At 41.9% G+C, this 19,591-nt stretch overlaps 1 protein-coding gene across 2 annotated transcripts; it reads left to right on the top strand.

Moving 5' to 3' along the window:
- Window positions 1-9,017: 9,017 nt before the first annotated feature.
- On the top strand, window positions 9,018-15,925 carry LOC145459293 (adenosine kinase-like). Of its 2 annotated transcripts, none has more exons than XM_080337940.1 (10): window positions 9,018-9,146; window positions 11,749-11,823; window positions 11,898-12,030; window positions 12,290-12,459; window positions 12,715-12,820; window positions 12,979-13,069; window positions 13,189-13,268; window positions 13,866-14,016; window positions 14,083-14,172; window positions 15,000-15,925. In XM_080337940.1, the coding sequence occupies exons 1-10, from the start codon at window positions 9,133-9,135 to the stop codon at window positions 15,125-15,127; spliced, it is 1,038 nt and encodes a 345-aa protein (XP_080194066.1). In that variant the 5' UTR covers window positions 9,018-9,132; the 3' UTR covers window positions 15,128-15,925. The 2 variants fall into 2 exon arrangements, with proteins under 2 accessions (XP_080194066.1, XP_080194065.1); XM_080337939.1 differs by lacking the exon at window positions 9,018-9,146 and adding an exon at window positions 9,190-11,014.
- Window positions 15,926-19,591: the final 3,666 nt, after the last annotated feature.

Raw genomic sequence — 19,591 nt, 5'->3', positions numbered from 1 at the left:
CTAAAGCGTCCGAACGGTTTCATACGATATTTGGTTGCCGTTCTTTGATAATTGCTAATATGGGTGAACTCATTTCTGTACACTGTACATTATGCATGTTTTGAAAACATATTATCTATATTATACATATGGGGGTGTTCCCACATTATAATCAAGAAACCAGAGGTTCCAGTAAATCGCGCCACGCGTGGAAAATTTTCTTGGATAAATAAAATCTGCCTAAAAACCAGGGCTTTGGAGCCGGAGCCGGAGCCCGGAGCCGGAGCCCCGGAGCCGTGCATTTTCGCCGGAGCTGGAGCCGGAGCCGGAGCTCTACATAAAATTCAGCCGGAGCCGGAGCTGGAGCCCGTTATTTGAGGAGTAGCTCCGGCTCCGACCTATTTCATAAAATGCTGCTATATATGCAACAACCACATCTGCTGATTTATCATAATTGAACAGCAGGCCGGAATTTTAATGCTGTGCACAGCAATGGCATAGAGCAGTGCTTTTCAACCTTTTTGGGCTTCATTCGCACTTTTTTTGTAAAATAAATTTCATTCGCACAAACGAACCGAAAATTATTATACAAAAAGAAGATGTAAATACAACATTTATTTGCTCAGATGTGCAACAAATTGGCTACTATCTATCTTAAGCTACCAAGTGTGTCATTAAAAACCCTACTACTTTCGCTCGTTTTGATTTCGACTATTTCACTAACACCCTTCTCGGACAAACAAGTTGTTGGGTTTTGTACAAGGACGTCTATTAGTACTTGGACGGCCATGTCTTAAAATCTGTTCTGCACTCCTATCCAAAATGCTTGCTGGAAGAAATCGATTTTGAGAGCTGACAAAAAGGTCTGGGATGAGACTCCAGTATGTAGAAAGGGTGAGAAACCCACTTGTTTGTGTTGAGGCTTTTGCCTTATGTCTTAGAAAATAAGGTTCAAACGATCAAGGAGAGTGGGCACATTAGAGCTCGCTACCTTATGATACGTTGCTCCAAATTTTTTTTCGATTTCCCATTTTCTGTCTCGCGAGTATGTGGGAAGAGCAAATAAACTCACGATACTGTGTGTTCTGCTCTTTAGCTCAATCTAACTTGAAAATTCATAACAGTTTAATAACGTTAAACCAGCTTTTTGAACTATACCACCAAAGTCTGAGTTTTTGTGGCATGTCATGACCCGAGCCTCACCCATGAAAATGAATTCATTTTTAAAATTAGAGTAGTATGCTATGATTTTACGGACATGCATGACATACAGAACGCGAACACCACAATTCTATCCAACACAGCTCTACAAAATATATCTGACGCGCGCGATTTCAAATTAGGGTGAATTAAATATTCCTCTGTGTGTCGCAGAAGTACTGCTGTCTACTCAGTTTGCAAGAACGGGACTATTCCGTGCCGACAACGGAGCATATCCATAACCAATGGCTTGGCCATCCAGCATCGGTCATTTTTTGACCATGGTTTTGTCGACGCTTATGTTTTGACACCGCATTTTATCAGCCGTTTGTTAGCCAAAACTTTACGTCTTCATGTGACCCGCAGCAGAAGGGGTTGGCCTCGAAATGAATGAGTCTCATAGACCTGAACTCGCTCGTTGCACATCCCTAGTTCCTACAGTAGTTCATCCCAACGGTCTTCGACCATGTTTTCCAGGAGAAAAAAAAGAGTCGAACAAATCTTATCATGAATTCTCATGATAAAGCCATATTTTCTGCGTGTCTCGCTTATTGGCTACAGTAGGCCTACCCAGCACCTTGATCTTAGATTTGTAAAAACTATATCGCAGGGTTCAATAAATTCAATAAATATTACATACATATTAACAGATAGCTCTGGCACCGTGTCGACCCACAATTATACCCTTTGCGGTGCATACTTTAATAATCCTTAAAGGGGTAAAATTTGCGTTACAGTAACTTGCAAATGGGAGTCTGTAATGATGGTATTTATATACTAATATGCTCGTGCCTCGCACTAATCCAGTGGTTCCCAACCTTTTTTCGACTCATCGCCCCCTTTTGAAGCTCCACACCGATCATCGCCCCCCGAATATTGTGAAACTAAAAACAGCACTTCGTCAGCCCCCCAACGTTGGTCTTTGGCACCATATGGTGATAAACCAAACCCCAGACCCCCCAGCCAGTGGGCCTTTTGTCGCTACATATCAGCTATACCCCATACCGTATCATGCCTAAACGCGCGAAGCGAGCCAAATTTATATAATTCATGTTTGAATCGGTCAATATGGTCGGGAATTGCATATATATTGCTATCAATTTTTTATCCTGCTGAGTGTGGTGTGCTGGAAGAGGTAGGACCCCTAAATATTAATTAAATATCTTCGGGCGGAATCGTTATTATATTGATTTCGTTACATGATGCTATTTCGTGACCTCCTATATCTGCTATGTCAGAGATATGGAAATCGTCAAAACGTATCAAACCACCCAAAGACGCACATGATTGCGGGATGGCATTTGTCCTGTAGGGTTAAGGTCGCAAGGACAGGAACATTCGACGCCAGCCATTGAGGACAATTAAAGATACACGTATATATACCGAAGGTTTCGGTCAGCACAAGGGCATTCCTTTTCGGCCAAGGCATTCTCGCTAGGGTTCTGGTACACTTCTCGGAGTCGCATGTTACATGGCCTCTACCTTCATATGTCTTCGTCTTGGTGTGTCGTGGCGCAGTAATGGCTGGCGCCGAAGTCTCCCATTTCCACAAATCATGCGTATTTTTGTTGGGTGACGGGTACCCCAAAATCAAAAGATATGATATTAATTCACTATGGCTTGTGAGAGCTACGATTAGTGGTGGGTCGTAAGTTAAACATGTTTTAGTATTGCGTCGCTGCAACAAAAGTTGCACTGCCTTCGAATTTCATATTAGGTTTATTTGAATTATTCCAGGCCAGAAAAATTACCCATAACTATTCACAATTTTCATTCGCACTCATCCGGGATTTTCATTCGCACCGTTCGCACCACCTTCGTCATTCGCACTCATCCGAGATTTTCATTCGCGCCGTTCGCACCATGTTTGTCATTCGCACTGCAATTTTTTTCATTCGCACAAGTGCGAACCGTCACACAGGTTGAAAAGCACTGGCATAGAGCAGAGATGCCACTGAGATATTTTGGAAAAACCCAGATTTGGACGTTAAAAAAACCCAGAAAAAACCAGATCCTATATTTCACTCAAATTTCTATGATATAGCTGTAAAACAGTGACTGAGAGTCATCAATGACAGTTATACAGACATAGAAGTTTTAGCCCTTGATATTGAAATCCCAACGGTTCATTTTCATACTAAACATGTTGCTCAGTTAAATGTGCAAATCCATCGAAATATGATGTTTTCCTCTCGACACATTGCTACCAGGCATTCGGTATGGGGGGTCAATACGTAGTGTATTATATATTCGTAATGATAGTAACAATGTTAATCCCCATCTATCGTGAGGATGATTTTAGGGTAGTTCCAGTGACTGCGAGCTGACCAGATAGATTGAAAATAGCTTTCGATTCATTAAACCTGGGACAAATACTTTTATCTGGGATGTTTAGTCGAAAAAGAAACTGCCAAATCACGAAATTAAGAGTACATGTGAATTTAACAAACCCCGCTCCCTCTGAATAACTTCCCGGGTACCCAGTGGTGACCGTACGAACGAGGGGGTGGGGGGTGGGCGAGACTTACCGGGGTCCCTTATAAGTATCTAATTGTAACTGCTGGGGGTCTCCCCAGTCCCCCTTTCGGATCTGTTTTTATCATCTATTTTTCACCACGGCAAGGTTTGGCCAGGTGCTGGATTCGGCAATATCTATTATTGCATGTGTGCAAGGATAGCCTACATCAAAACTAAGTAATTCTACCGCATGCAGAGACGTGATAATTATCGGGATAATTGACTTTTCTAACAAATGCAGAGATTTGATGATGATTGACACATCTGTACGGAATCATATTCTTGCTTGGTACACGGATTTCCATGTTTATTCGTTATTATCCTTGAAAAAAAAGCGCATAATCCGAATATGGGGGGGGGGCTTCAACCAGGGGGGCGGGCGACCGCCCACCTCGCCCACCCCAAATGTCACCACTGCGGGTGCCCAAACTGTCTCTCTTTGAGTGTCCCTGTTGAAAGTGAATACACTCTGATGTCAACATTGTAAATTAGTTAGATCATCATTTGGTCTTTTCATGAGCATTAATTGCATACTTTACAGCAGTTACATACTATTTACTGACACACAACGAATTTTTTTGCAGCGCTGGCATTCAAGTTCAAAATCATTTTGAATTGTCAAGTGTCAAACAACTGCTCCAGGGTTGCCCTGTGAAGTTGACTTTCTGCGACCTATTTTCAGTAATCAATGAAGCTCTATCGCATCAAGCCCAAGACCTCTCATTTCAATGTTAAACGGGTCTCTTTAGACTCTGCCGTTTCAATCACAGTGTAATTCGTCGACATTATAAGATCTTACTAATCTAATAATCAATTTTGCGCCGTAAAAAACATGATGTTGAAAAAAACCCAGATTTCAAGCACAAAAACCCAGAAACCCAGGTGATGCTCGAAAAACCCAGATCTGGGTGGAAAAACCCAAGAGTGGCATCTCTGGCATAGAGTAAAGTGCGTTCTAATAATGCAACTATGATGTTGTCGACAATTGACAAGTATTCATTATGACGTCACAAGCCGGCACGGCGGCACCTATACGTATTCCTTGCTACATCAGATGTTACTGACGGCTGACAGACTCTAGATCAGTGGTTCCCAACCTTTTTCGACCGATCGCCCCCTTTTCGAGGTCAACACCGATCATCGCCCCCCAAATTTTGTGCACCGATAATTGGGCATACAGACTGTAATCACCGGCGGGTTGACTAAAAAAAAAAAAAAAAAAAAGGTCATCTTTCTCCGCTCAGAGCTGAAAATAACGTTCTTCCTCTCCAAATTGCTAGGTGGATGACTAAAAAAAAAAAAAAAAAAAAAGGTCAGCCGTTTTGACGCGTCATCGCCCCCCTATCGCCCCCTTCGCTATTTTCGCCCCCCATCGCCCCCTTTGTCCATTTTCGCCCCCCTATCGCCCCCTTCGTCATTTTCGCCCCCCTAGATCGCCAAATCGCCCCCTGGGGGGCGATATCGCCCACGTTGGGAACCACTGCTCTAGATTATTATAGATTACTAACCTATGGGTAGATTAGTAATCTATATAGACCAGGAATGGCCAACCGTTTCGGCTAAAGGGGCACATGCAATTGACGAACGAGTGCGCGGTCCACTAGCCGCGCCAAGCGGGTAAAATTTTCAAAGTTTATAAATAAACTAGGTCAATAATATTATTACCTGAGTATATTGCGGGTCTATTGTATACCGCCCGCTAGGCTCAGTTTGCAAGGGCACGACTATTCGGCGTCTGGCCACATCGCTATCGAAGGTCTCCGATAATATGCAACAATCATTTTGTGCCTACATTTCACCGTCGACGATCTTTATGCGAGCACAAACGCGGAAAGACTTTCTCCCGTAATTGCGAATACAGTTAGACTCAATCGGATAAATTAGGCGTTTTTTTTCATTTTCAGTAGGGGGTAGGCTACCAAGCAAGAAATCGTGTGACAATCAAACACGCGAAGCGTGAAGAAAAATTTCGCTACTATTTAGTTTATTGTAATGTACGACGATTTACTGAAAATGTGACTGGACCCTGGATCTGCCAAAGCGTCGGAACTGATATTTTAGTCATCAACATCCCAAGTGTCGCAGCCAGAATTGTAATTTTTGGTTGGCATTGCAAGTTCACAATCTGAGCAATTCATTTTCGATAATATAATGGAAATCACCTCGCGGGCCACGCAAAACCCTCTCGCGGGCGACATTTGTCCCGCGGGTTGGCCACCCCTGATATTCGACAGCCCCATTCGATAATTTCAGAGCCGGAGCAGTGGTAATAATGCGGCTCCGGAGCTGGAGCCGGAGCTAATTTATGACAGAAGAAAGCTCCGGAGCCGGAGCTGGAGCAGTTTAAATTTACGGCTGCTCCAAAGCCCTGCTAAAAACTCTACTTTATGTTAATTTACGAAATAACTTTGGGTCGCCGGCGAGCTTTGTACATTTAAAATATTTCCATTTCACTTTCTGTAAAAACATGACTTTGTGTGCGTCAAATCATTAGGCGTGCCATGAACAATCATCTCGCGTGCCACAAATGGCACGCGTTCCGGGGGTTGCCGACCCCTGGCCTAGGCCGATGTGGGTGTCTGATTTCAAAGACTACTCCAAGTCGTTTCGGCACCTTTCTATCTTTTTATTGTATCGCAATTTTTGTGGTGTATTGAACAAATAAAAATTGCTAATAAACCGAACTGAACTCCAACTGATAGCGACTGAGCATGATCATGATCATTGATCAACTAACGGCAGTTTTCCGTTGACCGAGGAATGGGAGAGAACGCGTCTGCAGCCAAGCGTGTCTTTTCAATGCGAAGAAGGCACCGGCGAGTTGTTTTTATATATGACTCGGCGTGAGAGATGTGTTATTTACCGGCGCTGGCGCCGCATGCTGCACTTTGCGGATTGCAGCACGTGGGTCCTGCATGAAGTGTCAGTGCACTACAGGGAATGTTTATATTGCATAAACCGGCACACGTATAACTGCGTCCTGGCTATAGCGATATCTGAATCGGGCGTATTGCTGTTTGGCTTGTTCGCACGTAATCATGCCGGCAATGCTTGGATTACTTAATTCTGAAAGAATGCTTGTATTGCATGGTTCAGGAGCAGTATGATCTCTAGCGTGGTCGGATTTTAAAAGTAAGTTTTCAGCAGGATATATGCCAGAAATTGAAAAGATTTTGAGAAAATGCGGAATTTAATTGCACTCGGAATTTGAAATTGCCAGCGGCAGCAGGATGTATGTCGATGTATCGAAATTCGAAACGGATGTGATTTTGGTAGTTTTCAGGATTTAGAATTTAGAGGTGGTCGAATTATAGTGACTATTGGTTGAGACCCTTGTCACTTAATCCTGAAAACTATATTTATGATAGAGTAACCTGTACCTACTCTGTATGGCTAGTTGCTACTTTTTAGTTTACGTGCCGAAAATAGTATCCTAGTAGTATACTGTGACTCAAAACGGATTAAACGCCATAAATTTAGACATGTTCATAGGGATCCCTAATAAGTAATGGCCATTCGTCATGATGTTGTGGATTAGAAAGTGCACTAGACCCGCAATTTCTATATCGCATATGCAGTCTGGAAATTGACAATTTTCCTGATTGAACCTTGAACCATGATTTTTATTGATAACTGCTTAGTGCTCGAGGATTATCAAAAATGAAATAAAAGGCATAAGAGTCTCCTCAATTAGAATGTTCCACGTGTGTATCGTAAACTTGATTAACTTGATGTCGACCTTGACAGAGATGATGTAATATAAGCTTGTGGTTAAAAGACTGTGAATTCTGTGATTGTCTATCAATTGGGCAACTTAAGTGTGCTTATCAAGTAGCACAGGTATTTTGAAGCACTAGGCCCCAAACGATGGATTTTAAATCTCTCCTTTATTAAATTTCTCTCAATGTGATAGTCAGCTTGAAGTTTTTTTTAACTTATTATGCTCTGTCGGAATATAGGTCTCTGCAGACTTGGTAATTTATTAATGAAGTAGCGCGATGTCATCTCCTTCACATGTGCTGAAATAGCAATTATTTTGTAGACACTTCTATTGTTTGAACTGTTGTTGGATGAGTACCCAGTGCAGCCTTGTTATATTACCCTACATCATTCGGGAAGAAGATGTCATTACTTGTTGCAAAGTTAATTTCCATGAAACATCAACATATAAGATTGAACTGCTCAATCTAACTTATTTGGGGTCAAGTGTAGAATACGGCCAGTGATCCCCATGACCATCACCGATCATTGTTTCACAACACCGACAAATGCTTCCCATGAACACGTCAAAATAAATTGTTGTTTTTTTGCCTGTGGCGTGACGGATATTATGGTTGTCGGAGGGGGGCATTAGGGTTGGGGGACAGGGATGCTGGGAGTACTAGGGTTGCCGGAGGTGGGATATTATGTTGCCGGAGGTGGGATATTAGGGTTGCCGGAGGTGGGATATTAGGGTTGCCGGAGATGGGATATTAGGGTTGCCGGAGGTGGGATATTAGGGTTGGGGGAGGCGGGATATTAGGGTTGGGGGAGGTGGGATATTAGGGTTGCCGGAGGTGGGATATTAGGGTTGCCGGAGGTGGGATATTAGGGTTGCCGGAGGTGGGATATTAGGGTTGCCGGAGGTGGGACATTAGGGTTGCCGGAGGTGGGACATTAGGGTTGCCGGAGGTGGGATATTAGGGTTGGGGGAGGCGGGATATTAGGGTTGGAGGAGGTGGGATATTAGGGTTGCCGGAGGTGGGATATTAGGGTTGCCGGAGGTTGGATATTAGGGTTGGGGGAGGGGGATATTAGGGTTGCTGGAGGTTGGATATTAGGGTTGCCGGAGGTGGGATATTAGGGTTGGTGGAGGGGACATTAGGGTTAGGAGATCTATATCCATCACCTTAATCTTGGGATGGCCTAACCCCAACCCCTCCGGCTACCCTAACATACCCCTAACCCTAATATCCCCCCTCCAGCAACCCTAATATCCCTCCGTCCACCAACCCTAATATCCCCACCCTAACCCTAATATACCCTATCACTAATATTCCATCTCTGGCAACCCTAATATCCCACCTCCGGCAACCCTAATATCCCACCTGCGGCAACCCTAATATCCCACCTCCGGCAACCCTAATATCCCACCTCCGGCAACCCTAATATTCCCAGCATCCCTGTCCCCCAACCCTAATACCCCCCTCCGACAACCCTAATATCCGTCACGCCACAGGCAAAATTTGACGTGTTCATGTGAAGCACTATGAGTTTTGACATGTTCATGTGAAACATTGATCGGTGATGGTCATGGGGATCACTTTCTCGAAGTGGCCGTATTCTACACTTGACCCCTTATTTGCAATGATGTGCTATTTGCAATATTCTAACATATTTTGTGATTTGACAGTAATCTAGATAGTCAATAGTATTATAGGATATTCCACAGTCATAATGGCCAAAGTAAGGTAAGATGTCTTCATTTTTCTTCCATTTGACTACCGTACTGAGATTGTGCAATAAATCTTATGGTGAAAAAAATAGAATTTGCGCATTGCATACAAACCGGAGTGGAATTGGTGGCAACGTCACGCAGGATTTTCTGTTTAATTCCTTAATTATTCTATATAGAAAAGCTCTCATCACGCAGGATTTATTTCAAAAAATGGACAGAGATTCCATATAGGCATACAAACACCTAACCGTATGATGCGTGGACCTATTGTTAAAAACATTTTTTTAATTTCAACTCCACACTCTTCAGCAGGATTGAATGAAAAATTGACCTAAATATGAATAGTCAAATAGATTGATGTCAATTTCAGAAACCACACTCGTTTACCACATAAGTTACCTTTTTGTCATGATGATGTACAAACTGCAGTCATATTGCTAATCTATAATTATTTCCGCAATTCTGGACCTACTTTCATTGGATTAATATACACTGTAATCAGAATCAAGGTGCTGTTTTTCTCTGAATGTCATTAAATCACGCAATTGATATTAGTGTATAGTGTTCTCTTCTATTTTATTGCAGTTTATATTTGCAATTTTATCATAATAATAATAAATTTGTCATGTTATTCTTTTTCTACCCCTTCTGACTGGGCACCGAGTTCTATGTTAGAAACCATCTCTAGATCCTAGTGAAGTCTTTGGATTTTTAGTTCGTTAGTTATTTACGGCTCTATAAATGCACAACCTATAACTATGTATGTCAGACAATATAGCTATCACGATGATTTCTTTACAAAATCAATGATATGTTTAGGTCATTGACTATTTTCAGCATTAAACATTCTGATACACTGTTTTGTCAACTGTCACCAGTAAGCCAACTTCTTCAAGCACCAAGCCAACTTCTTCAAGCACCCAGACCAGAACTTAGAAAATGTATCCAGACATCCGCTTGAAGATTCCACCAGCACTGCCTTGGGCAAAGCAATTATGTTACATTGCCTAGGGCGGTTTGAGATTGCTTCTATCCGCATACCAGTTGAGTGGCATATTGAAACGTGAATTAGTTTAGCTTGATGTAAGATAACAATGTATACAGAGGAAAGATGGATTTCAAGGGCAGTTGATTATATATTGCATGCTTTGAGCATGGCATAGTTTAAAACAGGATATACTAGTTAACGGTCTGAAACTGTTACGCACATTTATGTACCGGGATGTCGACTGTCACTATCGACTTCCGTCAATAGTTTCTGAATAGCAATATGTGTTAGTAGTGTTACCATATGTCCAGTTGTCCACTCTCCAGCTAGTGACTTCTCTAGCTTTTTATGTGCAAAATACAAATTATCATGCCATAACATATCAGGATTTCAAGGTCTGTGGTGCTTTTCATACAACGTGGAAATGCAAACCATGGTTTACCTGTTGGTTTGCCGGTACGCCAAAATCCCACATCTCAACTTAAAAACACTCAACTTACTAACTGGAAACTGATGCTGATATATTTCATTCTCTTGGTCAAGAAACACGCACAATCTGCCAATTGTGTAAATTTATAGTTCAAACTATAGGCTACCCATAGTGACAAATTGATTCCGGAGTGTCGTCCCGTTGTACTTGGATACAGAGTCAGATAGGGTTGATGTAAAATGGGTGCTGTCATCAGTTCATCAGAGGAGGAAGAGGAAGAAGAAGAAATATCTTCCGAAGAAGAAATAGAGGAAAAAAAGAGTGACAATATTGAGGAGTCTGACTCCTATACTAGTTATTCTGAATCCTCTAGCTCTAGTGATGATGACGGTAGCTTTTTTGGCGATTCAACTGGAGACGAGTCATCGGAAAGTGAGACCGAGAGTGAATTAGATGAAGTTGTGTGAGTGAAATGACTAGCTTCTACCTTCGGCTGCACTCTCGGGCTCAGTGCCAAACCCTGTCGCGAGATGTCTCGTGGCTCTCTGTGTTGTTTTCACCTATCATGACCCGCAGGCCCTATCTGCACCCTGCAGATTGTCTCAAACTCAATACATATATCAAGATAGCGTAATGGTTAAGCGTCCGGCTTCTTGATCGGTAGGTCGTGGGTTCGATTCCCGGCCGGGTCAGACCAAAGACCTGATTAGTAACACTGGTATCCATGACTTCCCTGCTTGGCGCTCATGCATTACTGGGATAGCATGGAGGGGTGGTGCATGACTTAGAAAGTCGTAAAGGCTATATCTGCACTTCCTTGTCCAGCGGCATATGCACATCATGCACTCATGGTATGCAAATGCGCAGATCGTGTGTATGTATATCATGAGTCGGTGTATATGCCGCAAAAACATCAAGGACAAAAATAAACTACGTCCTTTCCTTTCCTATATCCAAGTATTCGCAGGATAGATATTAGAATAGGTATAAATCGTACGATGTTGGCATGGTTTTGAGACGAACCCGTGTAATTCAACTATTTGTGTGGTTCTGTTACTGTATGCTGATCCAATTTTGCTCAATTCACTTGCGGTATATTTGGTACAAGCACTAAGCATCTCTTTCTGTATCTTACTGTCCATGTGTAGATAATGCACACAGTGACCGAAGCTGAAATATGCATACATTTCTTTTTAGTGAAGGAACCCTTTTCGGCATGGGAAACCCGCTGCTGGACTTATCTGCTAGCGTCGCTGAAGGATATTTGAAGAAGTGCGATGAGAGACGCTTTGGATGATACTAAATTGTGGATATTTATACCTTCATCTTTCGCTTCTTCATTTCAGGTATGACCTGAAAGCAAACGACGCTATTCTCGCAGAGGAAAAACATAAACCCATGTATCAGGAACTTGTCGATCTCTTCCCTGTCGACTATATTGCCGGTGGTGCCACTCTGAATGCCATCAAAGTAGCTCAGGTTTGTAATTCTGACTCTAACAGGATCGTGTTTGCTTGTTGGAGGTACAGACCGGGCATTCGTAATTAGGTATTGCTGGAACGCATGCAATGACATGCATGCAATGACATTTTACACTTTTATATCCAAGTAGCATACCAACAGATTGATCATCGTGGAGGGATTTCTTTTCTGATTATGATCCTCATGTGAATATCAATTTTGTCAATATGTATGTGAGTTGTGTAATGATGTGGTTTTAAGAATGGATTTTCTATAGTGGATGATTGGTGTTCCTCGTGCAACGACCTTTGTGGGTTGCATCGGCCAAGACAAGTTTGGTGAGATTTTGAAAGAAAAAGCAGAAGAAATTGGTGTCCGCACTGCATATTATATTCAAAATAAAGAACCAACTGGAACCTGTGCAGCATTGCTATGCAATTATAATAGGTATTTTGAAATTCTATTGTCTTTGCTATTGATAGCCAAGACATTACTTTACCAGCTAAGTTGGGATGTTTATCTCTGTTTCAGTCCTTTGTTCTTATCTTTTTCCAAGTATTGTCAATTAGTGCTGGAAAACACGCCCAGTAACATTTACAGTGGTAACAGTAGAATGCCAATTATCCATGCATATGACCAAATAAGTTGTGCTATTTACTGTAGCAGTATTGCTTGATTGAAATGTAACCATTTTCTATTCAGATCACTTTGTGCCAACCTTGCCGCTGCCAATCTTTACGATAAGGATCATCTCGATAGAAAGGAGACTTGGTCACTTGTAGAGCAAGCAAAGTATTACTATATTGCGGTATGTACTCACTGTCCTAATCAATTGTCCGTTTCCGTTTTAAAGCATTTGCGTGATGTCACTGCTGGCTAAAAGTCACTGCAAGGGCGTAATTCTGAATGTTAAATCTCTACATCTCTTGTCACGCCAAAGCTATCCTCATATCTTGCTTATTTCAGGGTTTTTTCATGACTGTGTCACAAGACTCTATTATCGCAGTTGGCAAACATGCAGCAGAAAACGGGAAAACCTTCATGATGAATTTATCAGGTTTGTTGACGCCTTCCAAAGTAATTCCACTGTGCGCTGTATTATGGCTTGCTCCCCGTAATTGCTTAACATCTCGGCAGTTTTGGCATACTGTAGCGTTCAATGCCTATATCTTTCAGCTCCGTTTTTGTGCGAGTTTTTCAAAGATAATCAAGTAGCGTCTCTGCCGTACGTAGACATCCTCTTCGGAAATGAAACGGTGAGTTTGCAATGAATTCTCAGTGATGCGTGATTGAAACCCACTGTTCAGTGCGGGGCTTTATCCAAGTCGCAAGCCAATATTACTTTTGTGTATTTTATTCGTTTCAAGTTGAATAATTTTCAATTCACCACCGAGTGAGGTCCGAGCCGTAGTGTTGAGACTCTAGTCCGAGTCCAAGTCATTGTGTTCACTGTTCAGTGTTGATTATCGAGTGCAAGTCCGGTTAAAATTACTTCTGTGAAACTCTCGGAAATGTCGAAGTCCTCGCTTTCATAATAGTAATACTCATTTTCTCGCTCCTAACATGTTTATTCAAACAGATAAAGGACAGTTTAGTCGCCTATTTTTATCAGTCCTCCTGATACACGAGACTTAAATCAAGTCATAGAGAATGTCTGGAGTCGTGTGCAATGACTCGAATACAAGTCAAGTTCATACACAAATTGACTAGAGTCGAGTGATTTCCCATTTTAAATAAAATGACTCGAGTTATTACAACCCTGGTAGTAACTCTGGTAGTCCTTGTATTGCACCACTATTGACTATTATAGTGTTGTATTCTCTGTCTGTATTCTACCTGTTATTTACAACTAGGAAGCGGCCACGTTTGCTCGTGTGCACGATTTGGGAACAGATGATTTAATGAAGGTGGCTTCCAAACTGGCCGGATGGACCAAAATCAATTCGACGAGACCGCGTATTGTTGTGATCACCCAAGGGCACGAATCCACCATTGTTGCAAACGGTACGCGTGCGTTATTTATGCTGGAGCGTGTTTGAGATTTATTGGAATCGGTGGGTTTTATCGCAGGTCCGCACGATGTTAAGAAATTTCCAATTATTCCTGTGAAACAAGAAGACATCATAGACACTAATGGCGCCGGGGATGCGTTTGTTGGCGGTAAGCATATCTCTTGATGCTTTTGGCAATGTTTTTAATCAGGCGTAGATCAAATACCCATTAGAGGTGGGAAACTGAATAATTCTGTCAGTAGAGTCGATGAAATACCAAAGTATCTTTACTGTGATGGATAACAGGCATTACATTCTTTGTGGTGGCGCTAAAGGTACATTTTGTTTCGACGTCATAATGGGTGATACTCGAATACTCAACTCGAAGCATAATACGTGATTCAGAATCGAATCACTCTGGTACTCGATTTTGCCCAGCTGTACTAAATACAGGGAAATGCCGGAATTTTAATTCTATTCTAATATTTGGTTTTCCTGCAAATGCTACTGGAATAGTGCGAAACGAGTGAAGCTTGGTGCGCAGACATTCGCCGTTCTCATGCTTGTGAGAATGGACTCTAGTTTGATATCAAGTAAACTTGATTATCTGTTGCATTTGTAATTCGGAGTTTATTTAATTTCCAAGTAATTGCAAATACAGTAATTCTAATCTAATTTGTAGAGCTGAAAAATTCTAGGTGTCCAACTCTGTTTCCGGTATAAGAGGATGGATAGTATTATAAGCGTGGTCCCGATCACTGGCTGCAAAATAGTTAAACAATGGTGTGACGTAATGAACAGAGCTGGAGTCACCACAGCTCATACCAGTGCTGCGTGTGTTGGCCGGCCTTGGATTTTTCATGGAGCACTTCCGACTAATTGATCAAATCACTCCATTCTTGAAACATCCTTATCAGCTGGATCCACCGATTACGATTTTCCGCTCCCGTATTCCCGTTCGACGTATTGTCAGTCGCGGTTCTTGTGTATTTTCAGGTTACCTGTCTCAACTCGTCCAGGGTAAAAGTATCGAGGAATGTATACAGGGCGCTCACTTTGCCGGGAACATGGTTGTGCAGCAGCACGGCTGCACGTTCCCTGAGAAATGCATATTCGAATCGTAGTCGGGACTTGGCCGATTGCGAAAAGTTTCTGTAATTCCGAAGATTTTCTGCTAATTTAGAGGTGGTAGTGGTGGAAAGAGCAAGACGCTGGAAAACGGGAAGTTTAAAGCAAAGTAAAGAACATAAATATCCTTTGTGATATCCGGTTGGCTCATAGCCGCAATGTACTCAGCAGTGGAGATGTAAGTTAAGGTACGGAACACCATTACTTAGCTGTCTGGTACGACGCACTCTTCGAATATTGAGGACTTGTGATACATGAATCGCAAACAGTCGTCTGCTCTGCGACAGCAACTTCAGGACACCGCACGGTCATACTTAAAAGATTACGGGAAGTGTGGTACAACCCGTTTTCCCTTGTATTTTGCACCATCAGTCCAGTTGCTGGAGACAATGTTGTTGACTTGATCAAGTTCAAGGTACTGCTTGGTTCATTGTTCACTTTCTGTACACGATCTTTGATCTTTTGAATATCTTTGCTGTTACGAAACAATCTGATTCTTGAGGTTGTATTATTTCGGTGTACACTTACATGCTCGTTATATGCACCATTATTGTTGCTAGCATACCATAATGCCCGATCTGTTTGAAAAATCAACTATTATACGTAACGAGGGCTATAGCCACTCGTAAGTCTGTTGAAGTCGCATGCGCGTGTTGGTGCTACTTCCAGAGTTAGTTTTAGTTTTATCTGCTTTAAACATTGCTTGATAAGCTTTAGAAGCTTCGGTGTCGTTTATAAACCTGTTCCTGTCCCGCTGATATTTATACTCGTTGATGCAACATACCATCACTCTACTTCGCCATGTAATTGATTCCTGACTAGGCTGGGATGTCTGTGAATCGCGCTGCGAGGACGTGAAGTCGGTCGTATCCAGATTCAATTCACTCATGAAGGATGTCTGCCGTCGTGCTTTTCATCATCATCATCATCATTGGTTTATTAGCAATTTTATCAGTTCAATACACCACAAAAAATGCGATACAATGAAAAGACAGGAAGATGTCGAAGCGACAAGGAGTAGTCTATGGAATCTGACACCCACCTTGGCCTAGCGATGTAAAGAGGAGGCATGCACACTGAATGAAAGTAAAGAAGATAGTATAGAACAGGGGTCCTCAACCCGCGGGCCGCATGCGGCCCGCAGACGATTAGTTTGCGGCCCGCGACATCTTTCATTATAAACTCAATCATTGCTGACACGGTATTGTAACAAATTAATTTAAATTCTTTGCTCTTTTATCGCACCGTCCCTGTTTCGTTTGATTACTAATTTTTGAATGCAGTGGTTCTCAAACTGGGAGGCGCGCCCCTTAGGAGCGTGAAAGCATCTGAAAGGGGTGCGACGCTGCGGTCAACTGAAAAAAATTTCGCGCTGCGCGCAATTTGTCTTCAGTTCATAGTTATTTCTTTGTGTATAGTCCGAATTTCATATTTGAGAATTCTCTCATCAACAGTCATAACCTTCCATGCCATCAAACTAGCCGTTTGTAGCATTCTGGTTGCATTTTGTTATATGACGATAAGGGACACGAAATTATTCTCTATCAAAAAGGGGGTGTGTCTGAAAAAGTTTGAGAACCACTGCTTCAATGTGCTCTCGTTTCTTGATATATGCTCGACTTCAGATTGTTATTGTTTTGAATCGGTATTCTGCTGGACTCTGGTTCGAGAGAATCCCGCTATGTAGTTGGCCTGCAATTTTAAAAAGTGTTTGACTCGCTGCGAACGGTTGTTGAGATTGCCGACAACGTTACAGACGCATCGTTCAAAATTACTTGGAATATCGCTAAATCCTAGAAATCTGCTACAGAAGGTGCGATTTCAATAAGACCGTAACATACTGTGCGAATATTTGCTGTTTCCGGAACCTAGCAGCAAAGACAATATCACCTGACAAATTTCGAAGATACAGTCGTCTGATTCAATCGTGTCCAGACGAGTTACGTCAATAATGTCAGTCGGTCGCATGTTCTGAAACACGTTGCCGCGTAGACTGCTTTAACCCAACCTCGGACAAATCCACCAACATTGCATAACTAATTTTCTGGTCGAATTTTATCAGAGTGGACCTGGACATATATGCAGAGGAAACGCTGGCTGGGCAAACGTGGTGAGGGGGTCAGCGAAACATATTAACTTGGCAAAGCTAACTCTGTAACTGTTGATGTAGGGCCCGAGGCATGGAAGGAAAAGAGATTGGTTGATTGGTTTGCTCAGAAATGGCCCGAACGCCAGACTTCCTCTCATATCACTCAGAGCTCAGTGTGATAATGGCCTCTGTAACGCAAAAGTTACCGTAATTTTATAATTGCTCACTCAAGCATTGAAACAGAGAGTTCGGTTCTCTGGTGGAAGGGTTTTAAGTTGCATATACCGACTTGGCAATGAATGCAATGCACGCTGCATGAAGGGATTGCGGCGCTAGAAGATATATATTCTCACAATAAGCAGCAGCTGCAAACTTACGAACGCTGTCCATTGATGCTTTATAATGCATAAAAATGTACTAAATGCCAAAATACGAGTGGTAAATAGGCTACAGTAGCCTAAATTTAATTGTAGCCCACAAATACACGGTAATATTGTTCTGCGGCCCGCAGCGTCTTTTGCTGTTGAAATGCGGCCCGTTACACAAGAGAAGTTGAGAACCCCTGGTATAGAAGAAGAATGCGACAAGAAATAGGGCGGCATGTCATGGGAAGCGAGATCGATAGGTCAGTCGTGGTCCGGTAATCTTGAGGATGGACTGTATTTATTTAGTAGTAATTGCTTGTATTTTGCCGCCGTATTGTGAATTCTTGATAATTCTTGCCGTGTGTGTGATAATTTCTTTGTGTATGAGCCGCCAGCTCGGGCATGGAGACACCATCGACTTATGTCGGCTGGTTGATGCAGGAGGAAGTGCTCTGAGCGGTTTACCGTTTGCTAATGGGCAGATAGGCAGATTTTATTCATTCTAAGCTAGTTTTACCAAGTAAAAACAGCGCCAGGTGTGGTCGTCGCGGAATTCCCGGTGCATGGTACTGTCTGCATCTCAATAACTTGTCTGGATTCCGGGAATTCACTCGTTTGATTATAAGGTTGCCTAAAAAACGCTGCATACCACATTTGGCTCTATTTCAACACAGGAGTTTGATGCAAAGCAAATTTGACGCGTAGAAACGAAGTTGTAATCAGGGCTGTGGAGTCGGTAAATTTTACCTCCGACTCCACACATTTTCAATATACCGACTCCTGAGTCTTTAAACGTTCCGACTCCTGGGTCTTTAAACGTACCGACTCCGACTCCAGCATTATTACCAATTTACTTCAAAAATTATATGCCACATTGTCGGTTGAATGACTATCATACAACCATTAAACATATGCAAACATACGATTAACTGTGGCATGCTAAATTGTTTCATAGTAGCACAGCTCGAATTATCCACTATGCAATTAACATGAAATAAAGATTTGCTAAATATCCTTCCTTATTTAAGTTTTTATAACATGGACTCTCTAATATCCTGAAATGCATGAATCATTCAAATATGGCAGATATCTAATCCTGTATAATAAAAATGTATATAAAAAATCAAAGTGTAGCTCTTGTTTATGACTCAGCAACTATTAAAGAAATCGAGCTTATTAATTTTGTCATTGCACACTATCCTGATTACAAGCACAAACACTCTTACTACTAACATTAGACATTGGTCATAAATGGAATTTAGTTAAGTAGTCAAAGACCATAGCCTATGTCTAGTCTACATGTACTTAATCAAGTATTCAAGGATTGGGACTTGCACAATTTCTTAATCATTTGTTCGACCCAAACAGCTAAGCTACACTACAAATATTTTTAATTTTGTCAAGTGGGAAGCATCGTTTGGTCATATTTACATCATTTTTACAAAACCAGCCGATGCATTTTCTCTGTCATAGTATCATGGTATGATTCCAAAAAATGCATCAATTTTGACTGCATCGCGAAAACGCATCTTGCGGTTTTCTTCCCCTCTGCAACTGAGTTGCAATTTGCAAGTAATGTCTAATTTTATCTATATCAGGGATGGGCAACTTTTTCGGCGAAAGGGACACCTGAGATTTACGAACCATTGCGGGGGCAACTGGAATGTTGATAATCTTTTTTTAGTCGTCGATAAGAGCGAACCGAATTAGGTAACATTGCAAACAATACTTATATTAATACCCTCTAAAATTGATAACAATATGTCATGCAAAAGTGCAGTGCGCAATCAGGCCCTGGTCGCGCGAAGCGCGCAATTTTTTTGCAAGATAACGACTGAATTAGGCTATAGCTATATCAATAAATATGTGGCTAACATACATTGGGGGTCGCATCTGTATACCACTGGGCTCATTTGGCAAGGACAGGATTATTCGTCGTTTAGACATAGCAAAATCGACGGTATCAGTGAACATGCCTCTATCATTTTGTGAAAATGTTTTGTCGA

The sequence above is a fragment of the Botryllus schlosseri genome, chromosome 16 (assembly GCF_051294905.1).
Source record: "Botryllus schlosseri isolate E-star chromosome 16, Bs_hap1, whole genome shotgun sequence".
Lineage (NCBI taxonomy): Eukaryota > Metazoa > Chordata > Ascidiacea > Stolidobranchia > Styelidae > Botryllus > Botryllus schlosseri.
The sequence above is the reverse complement of the archived record's forward strand: the minus strand, read 5'-3'. Positions and strand labels throughout refer to the sequence as shown.